We start from the raw sequence: 10,704 nt of genomic DNA on the forward strand, positions 1-10,704 counted from the left end.
TTCAGCGCCCCAACCCTTCTTTTTAGGGTAAAATGAGCTGAAATGCTCATAACTAATGTTTATATATATTGGGTCTTGGGCCCACTTAGGCCCAGTTCACTTATTTTTGTCCGTTGGCCCAATTTTGGGCCAAAACCTTTAAGATTAGCGCTCCAAATCGCACTTTAAATATTTCTACCTCCCCTAATCATAATTCCTCATTTCTTAATCTTATTTACTCATAATCAATTTTCTCAGCTGTAGTACCTGACAGGTCTCAGCCGGTACTACCGGTCAAAATTTCACTGCGCGCTTTTACGCAGAAAACTATGTCTTCCGACTCGGAAAAATTCACTGAATCCAAATATCATATTTAAATCATCAAATTCTAATTGCCAAATCTTCCAACCATATTCGCTCCTACTTAACTCATTACTTAATTAATTTCGGTTAGACCGGGTATTACACTTTTTCTTCTTCTTTACTGCGTGCTTCTCCTCTTTATTTTTTTGCTCAACTAATTTAACTACAACATTTCAGAAGCAAATTATTTATTAGAGCTTGTAACAACTTTTGGAATTCACGTGTTCTTCTCTTTCTCAGTCACGCATGTATATAACTCTGCCTTTTCTCTTTGCTTCTTATTTTCGTTTGTATTTTCTTACTTTAAATTATTGGTTCTTCTGGCTTCTTTTATTTTTATTTATTTATATTATTTATGATTTGAAAATATAAAAATTGAATATGAACATGAGAAATTATTTTTCTAGTGTCAAAATTTTTAATTTATACAATCCTGCTGTGAATGAATGATTGAACATATATATTTTGTTCAGAATGGAATAAGGAATGGAAAAAAATATATTGAAGTCTTCTTATTTGTTTGAATGCAAAAATAAAATAATTAGTTGGTTATGTTGTTATTTTTATTCTTATTGATTATTTTTTGTATTTATGTTATTTTATAATAAATTATGATTTATATTTTTTATTTGTTGTTAGGGAAGAATGGAACCATTGGACCAATCTGAACAATTTAGGCGATTTCTTTTTATTTTATTTTATGATTCAGATTGAACTTGAGACAACCACAATATTAATTTTGATGTTATCATTTTTTTATTTGAAAAATAGGAGAAGGAGACATTTGTTGATTAGGAATAGAGAAATTAATACTAATCCCTTGAGACGGAATGTGTTAAGCCGAATCATAGGAGGAGGCGATAGGAATTGTATTTGGGAATTAAGAATGAGCATAGATGCATTAGGAAAATTATGTGAGTTACTTAAAGTTCAGGGTGGATTAAGCGATGAATGTCATGTAAATATACTTGAGCAAGTAATTATATTTTTAATAATTTTAGCTCATCATAAAAAGAATCGCACACTCTAAGTTAGATTTTATAGGTCAGGAGAAACAATAAGTAAGTATTTTAATAAAGTTTTGTCGTCGGTATTACGTGTCCAAAGCCTATTGTTTGCAAAGCCTGTTCCTGTTCCAGATGACTGCATAGATCCCCGATGGAAATGGTTCAAGGTACGTCTAATGAAGAAATGCGGTTGTGGTTTTGTATTATATATGGTTTGGTATAGAGATAGTTTTGAACCTTAAATTTCTTTCCTTAGAATTGTCTAGGAGCATTAGATGGAACATATATAGATGTGACTGTCTCTGAAGAAGATAAATCAAGATACAGAACAAGAAAAGGTAAAATATCAACCAACGTCCTAGGCGTATGAAATCGAGATATGAATTTTGTGTACGTACTTAGTGGATGGGAAGGATCCGCATCGGATTTAAGAGTCCTTAGAGATGCAATTTCACATCGTAATAACCTCAAGATACCAATTGGTATGTAATAGTTAAATTTTAGGTAACAAAAATACTTCAAAATTTTTAATTCATACAATTTTCTTAATCCTCATAACGTGTCTCTTTTAATTTTTAGGGAATTATTATTTAGTGGATGCTGGTTATACTAATTGCAAGGGGTTTCTAGCACCATATAGGCATACTTGATACCACGTACAAGAATAGGCTTATGGTAGAAATGCACCTAGAAACTTTCAAGAATATTTTAACAAGAAGCACTCTTCAGCTAGGAACATTATTGAGCGTTGTTTTGGTTTATTGAAGAAGAGATGGGCAATTTTGAGGAGTCCTTGTTTCTACAAAATCAAGACACAAAATAGAATAATTATTGCTTGTTGTTTATTACAAAATTTTATTCGGCTTAATATGGACTCCGATCCTGAGGAGGACATGTCACTTGAGAATGAGCAAGTGCTTATTGGAGAGGAGCATGGTGATAACCAAGATGGAGACGATGAAATTATTGACAGTATAGAGGGCAGCAATGAATGGACTGTTTGGCGAGACAACTTAGCACATGAAATATACAATGAGTGGATGCATAGCTGAATTAATTAGTTGGTTTATTTCTTGTATGTGTATTTTATTTTGAATTATTATGATAGTTTGTTGTGTTGGATTTTGTATTGTATTGATACATTATAAAAATAATCTCATGATATGCTTATGATATGCTTTTGTGTTGTATTGATACATTATATGTGTATTTTATTTGAATTATTATGTGTATTTTATTTAAATATATTGTATTGATACATTATAAAGATAATGTCATGATATCCTTAGGATGTTCAATTGAATTTTGATTGAGTTAATATAGATTGTAGGGACAAATAGACAGACATGTTTGGACTGATGAAGAGACAGAGGTATTTGTTGGTTTTATGGAGGAGCTTGTGATTGAAGGAAGAATAGCTGATGTAGGTCAATTTAGGCCCAGATCTTTTGAGAAACTTGCTACAAAAATGAATGAGAGGTTTGCAGGTGGTGGTTTTCAAATAACTCATTGCAAAAATAAGGTTAAGAGGTTGAAAGAGAAATATCAATTTGCTGCTGACATGGCAGCCTGTAGCAGTTGGATGGGATGATGTGAAGCAATGTGTGGTTGTGGACAACAAAGAGATCCTAGCTGCTTATATGAAGGTTGGTTTACAAGTTTGATTTTGTTGAATTAATTTTATTCTACTTGATAGTCTGTCCTTCTTTGTTGATCTTTTATTTTTTATTTTTTCTAGAAACAAGGAGTAAGGTTGTATACTCCAGGAAAGCCTTTTCCCCCTTATACGCGCTTAGAAAAAATATTTTGTAAGGAAAGAGCAAATGGGGATGCTACTGTATGCGGCAATGACGCTGAAGAAGAAGTGCAAATGAATGGGTATGAAGAAATGGACGAAGAAGATACGGATATCTTTAACTCTAACCATGATTGCAGTGAATCTCTACTCCAACAACCAAATTCTGTAGCTTCATCTTCTGGGAAGAAACAAGGAAAGAAGCCTTCTTCATTTAAAGCGGCAAAGGATACCAAGATGATAAAGGAGTTAACTGACACGTTGAAATATGTGTTCGATCAACAGGGAAAGCGTTTGGATGCTTTTGCCCAAGCTATGGTAAACACTCGTGAGGAAAAAAAGGCTGGTGATATACTTAGCGAACTTGGATTCACTGATGATGAAGTTATTTCTATTGCACTCAAGTTCTCCACAAATCCTCAACTGGAAAAAATGTTTTGGTCATTGGGAAATAGCCAGAAAGCCGGATTTATTAGAGCTATATTGCATACTTAGAATTAGAGTTAATCTCTTTTAGAGTTATCATTTCATTTTGTGCAGATTTAGGTTCAAACATGCATAATTTTGAATGCAAGATTTTGTTGATGTTAGTGCATAATTAGTTTTAAGTATTGGTTTTATTATGTTATTGCAGAAACTTGTTCAAAATGGGTGCTTAATTAAGTTTAGTTTTTTTCTTCAATTTACAAATGTTTCTTTTGTTTATGTTCAATTAGAATTTTTAGTCTACTGTGCAGAATATAACTTTATTTATGTTAAGCATGTGCAAAAGTACTCACTAGAAATGATGAAATGACAATAATAAAGTCACATGAGGAGAGTAGCACACAGAAATATCTAGCTCTCTCATGTACCAATAAATAAAATATAAATTGCTACTATCTTGATCAAATATTAAACAACAGAAAAGAAATTTAAAAAGCAAAAGGGTTTGATATTGGAGTAGTTGTCATCATCAAACTTGAACTGCAACCCTTCCATTTGAAGTAGCTGAGAGTTGAACCGCAGCTTCTGGTTTTGTGCCAAAGGCACTCTCATCATTGTTCTTGTCTCCCTTGCAGGAGCAGTAGCAAGCATATAATATCAGCTGAACAAGTCTAGACACTGCTATAGTTGTGAAATTTGCTAGTTAGCATTTAGCTTATTCAAACAAGGCATTAACAAACACACCTTCAGTCCACTATACCACATATTTCTACCATAGTTAAAACTTGATGTCTTAGTCAGCATATTAACAAGATTATGGTCCATACATTAGACTGCCTTGGCTAAATATTTTATCAGGTGTAGAAATTATTCAGCAAGAGACAACACTAAAATATCAAGGAAAGCAATAGCCCAAATATACTAATCAATTCAAATGATCAAAATTAAATATTTCAGTGGCATTTTTGTGCATAGAGAAGAACAAGCGATATGTGCAATAAAAAAATCATTTAAAAACTACCTTTACTACAACTGTATGTATAGCACATGCCAGAACCCCTGTCACCAACACAAACATCAGCCTCCAGAACTCTTCCAACAGGTCCAGCAGCAGCACTACAACCAGCACCAAGGGAAAAATGCATTCGATTGCAGAATGCCTTCACAGATTTTATATCATGAAGAATAAATATAAAATTCATAAGTTCGCCACCAATCTGGGAATACAAGATCAACACACAAATCTAAGCCATGCCAAGATTTTAAATACCTATACTAACTCGATCTTCTAAGGGTAATATTCAGTTAATGCAAAAGAGTTGTGTAAAGATAAAGTCACAAAAAATATTATGTCAATTAAGATTAAATAGTAAAGGAAAATTAAACACAGATGTATTTTGAAATAGGTCCACATCCATTCCTTCTACTCGTTATCTGGTTTTCACAATTAACTCATAATAGTATGCATAAACATATTGGTGAAATAATACTACACAAGAACTAAACATGCATATATTCACCTTACCTGAGCACCCCATCCTAAACCCAGGGAGAGTACAGCTGATGGCGCAGACCATGATCCATCTGCTCTTCGAACAACAACCAAACCAGTACCAATTTTGTAAGAGAGAAGTGCACCAGCTTTGGCAACAGTTAAGATCGCTAGGCCTTTGGCATTTTTTAGTAGCAAGCATATAATTTCAAAATCCATACCCACTTTACCGTCACGATCAGACCCTTCTTTTTCACCTTCCAACTCTCCTTCACTCTCCTCTTTGTCTTCCTTATCCTCTGATTCATCATTACCATCAGATTCAGACACTTCATTTGCTCTCACTTTATCTTTATCATTCTTATGCACCCTTTTATGTGGTGCCACCCCTTTGTCATGTTCTTAATGTACGGTGGCAAAACTATTACCCTTCTTTTCATCCTCCCCCGACACATCCTTCTCCTTATTCGACACGTCACCAAAATGTTGCTTTTCCTCTGCCTTAGTCTCCTCCTTCTTGTGTGGTAGTTGTGTTTGTGTTTGAACCCCTTTAGAAGAAGTAGAAGAGGAGGAAGAAGGTTCTATAATGTCTTCAAAGCTTTTCCTTTGTGTGGTAATAGACGAAGACGAATTCGAGAACACCCCCGACACAAAGATGAAGCACAAACCCAACATTGTCACAGCTGTCATCTTCACCCATAACCCATATGGGCGTTTCACTTTCCTAACCAACTTTGCAATGGCCATACATCACTCACTCTAAATTCACCACGATCCCAAAATCCACGAGAATTCAACTAATCTTGCACGAATGGAATTGAATCAGACCGAGTCAAGCCATTATATCTAAAATCACAAATCCACATCCACTACACTCTAGCTAATCTAATTGGGGCAAAATTAGCTAACAATGAAATAAATTTCTCAGTTCTCACACACTCTTAATCTAAAAATCTGAAGTTTAGCGCAAGCTAGCTTTATTCATCTACATCTAAGTAAAAGATTAAGAAAATGTTGAGAACAAACATAGCATTATTCACTTACAACCTAATAGGCACCAAGCTAGATTTATCATATATGAATCTAATAGGCACTTTATAGTGAAATTTTTAATGAAATTCTCAAATCTGAGAAGGCACCGTACCTGATGAAAGTGAGGATAGTTAAGGTGTTACTGTTGATAGGAAAAATGTCAGTTTCAAAGTGACTCAAGAAGAAAAGAATAGAAATAAATGAGATTTTGGCAAAAATAGAAAATGGGTGTTTGAGTTATTGGAGGTGGAAATCAAGAAGAAATTAAAAAGATGATTTTTTTTCTTCCTTTTTTCGTGCTATTATCAGTTTGAGATTCGATTGAGGAATGAAGAGAAGTACAGAAACAACTACTGTTTATTTCCTGAGAGATCAAGCACAGAAAGTTCATTTCCTGAGAGATCAAGCATAGATAAATTAGACAACATTCCCAAACTTGAAGGCATTCTACCAGTTAAGCTATTCCCAGAAAGTAACACAGACTTCAACAAAATCAAACCACCAATTGACTCAGGAATAGAGCCAGTTATTGAGCAAGAACTTAAATCAAGCACCTGGAGTGCACCAAGGTAGTTGTTATTGCTTTTGTCACCAAACCACTCAGAAATAGAACCATTAAGCACAAAACCTGAAGCATTGAAAGAAGCTAAACGGGTAAAATTGGCAAGTGCATCAACTGAGAAACTTGGGTGAAGACTAGCTTTATGTGTTCTTCTGAAACCGGAAATGTTGATTCCGATAACTGAACCCTTTTGGCAATGAATCCCGGTCCAGTTCTGGCATGGTTCGGTTTTTCTTGGCCAGTTTTTTGCTCTTATAGCCAATGAAGATCGAAGTTGAAGCAACAAAAACCATTCGGTTCTTGAACTCGAGAGGGTTAGGGAGGGCAAAGATTAGAGATACATGGAAGGAGGAGAGGGATGTCTATTTTAGTCATTTTACCTAATAATTTAGTCTTGTCCATGTATATCCAAACATAATACTAGACATTACATTAGTGTCTTGTCCATCATATCCAAACACAATACACAAACAATAATTTTTAATGTTCTGTTCTGTTATGACTTTGTCTCAGTGTCATGTTCTGTTCTGTCTCTGAAAACAAACGCAGCCTTAATGACGCCGGTTTCCAACACTTGAATTTTGCTACGGATGGATCCAAGCTATAACCAGTTCACCAAACTTTTGCCAAGTGCTCCACAATCAACCAAAGCGACCAAATTTACACCAATAAAAGTAGAATTAATTTGACAATTTAGAGCCCTAAAATCATATTTTTAATAATTAAACATAATTAAGAGAGAATTCACAAAAGCATACTATTTCAATGACTTAGTACAAGTTTATGTGATAAAATTCACTCATTTAAAGTAAAAAATTATCATCAAATATGGATTCATCAAATAGACAAATAGAGAGAATAGATAAAGCAATTAGATCAAATAGCATATAGATACAATTACTCAATAAGGCAAACCAAATACAAGATGCACACCCAATCAATACACATAAATGCAAATGATGCATGTCTGCTCTATGGCCTATGAGCACATCTGTCGGTAATACAGCCAAACCTGACATGTTCGGTAGCAAATCCTGGACAGTCCCTCGGTGCATGTATCCCAAAGAGGTATTCACTTCTCTTGGGAGATTTATCCAGAAAGGTCTAAGTGTCCGGTCACATCTTATAACGGAGGGTCAAAAAAGTCTCAAATCTCAATCCGGAGCAAGTGGGGCGAACCACTGCATCTACCATGGGAGTTTCAATCTCAACTTGGAGCAAGTGGGGTGAACCACTGCATCTACCCAAAGAGTTCTAATCTCAACTCGGAACAAGTGGGATGAACCACAACCTTTACATCTACCCAGAAAATTTTAATCTCAATCCAGAGCAAGTGGGATGAACCACTGTATCTACCCAAGGAGGTATCATATCAATCAAACTACTTTCCATCATCCAATCACATCAACCCATCCCTTCAATCACTTCCAACTCATTTCGACTCAATAATTTCCTTCCCAATGCTTTCTACCCTCTAATCTACCATCTCTGTACTCAATATAGGGGTTACAAAAGTTTACAAACTTTCCAAGAAAGTCAAACAGGTAAAAACAAAGATTATGTAAGAAAATAGGACTTATGCGTACGCATCACCCTTGTGCGTATGCACAAATCAGAAGTACATCGCAGCTTGTGCGTACGCATGACCAGTTGTTCATATGCACAACTTGTAAAATTTTTCTCGTGTGTGCGCACACCCTTTGCACGTACACACGACCCTTGACACCCGTTCTGACCTGTGCGTGCACACAACCATGTACATGCACACACATACCAGAATTTCTAGTTTTTTTTGTAAGTTCTCAAATTTCAGATTTTTACACCCAAATTCAAACTCTTATATTAAAAACACATCACACTCTCATATTAAAAACTCACAACCAAACTAAATTCAACCAGTATTTCAACCAATTGCAACATAGCAACAATTCACAGCAAATTAGATCAATTACCCAATTCTACATAATCAATTCATCAATCACAACATAATCACACCATCACTTACCTCAACTTACCAAGAGATTTTCTCACCTTATCAAAGTCTCCGACCTAATTTTCATATCACTTGCCATAATAAGAAATCATTTCACAATTTCATATCCAACTCAACAATTTGATTCACAATTCACAACAACAATTAACAATGAATATCCATTATATCACAATTTCTACACTAAACCAAACAATCAACCACAATAATCCTAGGTCTACTAGTCTAGAATCTCATGTCACATTACGTGGTATTTATTCAAAACTTAAACCCATATCTTAATATCGCAAATCTAAGCTTCCAAGCTTCCCTTCCAAAATTTTCAAGAAGCCCCAAATTGACTCACACTAATGTCCAAGTTTAAATTTCACAAGTCTACTAAATCAAGCTTTCAATTACTCAATCTAACACCATATCATACAATTTGTCACAATATCAAAACTATAGCTCACATAAATTGATGAATAAAGAGAAAAAAAGGATTCTTATCTTTACTCACTGAATTTAATGATAGAACCACCAAAAATATAAGCTAGAGAATTTCCATAACATTAAAATCACCAAAATTTTTCAATACCCAAGCTCAAAACGCGAATTCAGATTTGAATGAGAAACTGGAGCTGAAATTTCAAGTTACTCACTAGACTAATTGGATAGAATTGATGGAAACTCCGGCGACGGTAGCGCCGTTCCTGGCGACCAGAGGCGTGGCGACAAGTCTCCCTCTCCTCCAGTAAGTTCCTCCCTCCCCCTGTTCGTGTATCATCATGTTTTTCTTTCTGCGAGCTCTCTCTCTCTCTCTCTCTCTCTCCCTCTCTCTCTCTCTCTCTCATTATTTCTACATTTTAAATTTTTCCTCAAACAGATTTAAACCGCTGATACAGAAAATTTTAATGCCGGTACGCATTTTTCCAAAATAATTATAGTTTCGCGCTCAATTTAATTTTCTTAATTCAAATTTTACATTTAAAAGCATAGATTGTAATATTTTTACATATTCTGGGTGTCTTAATCCCAATTATTGCAGTTTTAACTAGTTAATTTACTTAATTTAATTTTCTCAAATTTTACACTACGTGTGCAATTTGGACAAATCAATCTCTAAAGTGAAGTGCAAAATAGTACCCAAAGAGTTTTAAAATGCTCAAAAAAATTCCTAAACAATTTTAATTTTTTTTTAAAATAGTCATTTCAAATTATTGTAACACCCTAATAGTCAAATCCTTATGCTCGAGTCATAAGTCAATGATATTACGGTGGTACGACTCTCAGGTGGATCTTTAATATATAAATATAAGTATAACTAAAAGAAATATTAATCAAAAATCCTGAAAAGAGTAAAAATAAATTCACGAAGACGTATCACTCACGTTTCGATAACAAAAAGATAAACCGTGAAGTCGAAAGCGATATAATGATAAAGGCATAAAGAAGAGAAAGAGATGGACAACATATAGATATATAACATAAGTACATAGCTACTAGTCGCGACCCGCGAAGTTTAGGCCGCCTAGGGTACAGTATGAAAGTAGTTGACAACAGAATCTCCTAATCTCTCCCAAAAGAAACATAAGAGCCTCTATAGGCAAGTTCAAAAGAGTTCAATACATAATGTAAGCTTTCCAAATAAAGGTGGAGAGATTCTAAGCAAAATATAAAGTAGATAATATAAAGATCTTTTCCATCTCTCAGATGAACCACAGCTCACTGCTGAGTACATGGACCTGTATCTGAAAAACAAGAGATATATACGGAATGTGAACCCCCGACCCATGGGTTCTCAGTACGGTAAAAGTGTCAAATAAATACAATGCACTGCAATCAAAACTCACTAAGCATCCTAAACTTCTTTTCACCAAACATCCACCATATGATCTCGCTAATCCATAAATAGGCAACTGTTATAAGGGAATGCTAAATCTAATTCAGATTTCTCATGCTTTCCAACTTTCTAACTCTCCCACGAACCAGAATCAGAATCATAAACAAAACCATCACCAGTTGTTCTGTCTCAATAATTCTATATCAATACATCATATCCTCACCTGGAACAAGTGA

The 10,704-nt window shown here is 34.7% G+C and overlaps 1 protein-coding gene across 1 annotated transcript; it reads right to left on the reverse strand.

Annotated features, from left to right (window-relative positions):
• Nucleotides 1-6,444: 6,444 nt before the first annotated feature.
• Nucleotides 6,445-6,949, reverse strand: LOC107458372 (probable LRR receptor-like serine/threonine-protein kinase At2g16250). The gene is made up of 2 exons (XM_016076577.1): nt 6,838-6,949; nt 6,445-6,722 (listed from the first exon to the last, which is right to left on the reverse strand). The coding sequence occupies exons 1-2, from the start codon at nt 6,947-6,949 to the stop codon at nt 6,445-6,447; spliced, it is 390 nt and encodes a 129-aa protein (XP_015932063.1).
• Between the last annotated feature and the right edge of the window lie 3,755 nt (nt 6,950-10,704).

Source organism: Arachis duranensis, chromosome 7, assembly GCF_000817695.3.
Source record: "Arachis duranensis cultivar V14167 chromosome 7, aradu.V14167.gnm2.J7QH, whole genome shotgun sequence".
Lineage (NCBI taxonomy): Eukaryota > Viridiplantae > Streptophyta > Magnoliopsida > Fabales > Fabaceae > Arachis > Arachis duranensis.

Excerpts from the sequence above, each read along its gene's own strand:
- LOC107458372 (XM_016076577.1), bottom strand. The coding sequence starts at position 6,949 with ATGGTTTTTGTTGCTTCAACTTCGATCTTCATTGGCTATAAGAGCAAA. Across the intron at positions 6,723-6,837 it reads TTCATTGCCAAAAGGGTTCA|GTTTTGTGCTTAATGGTTCT; the intron begins GTTATCGGAATC and ends TCAATGCTTCAG.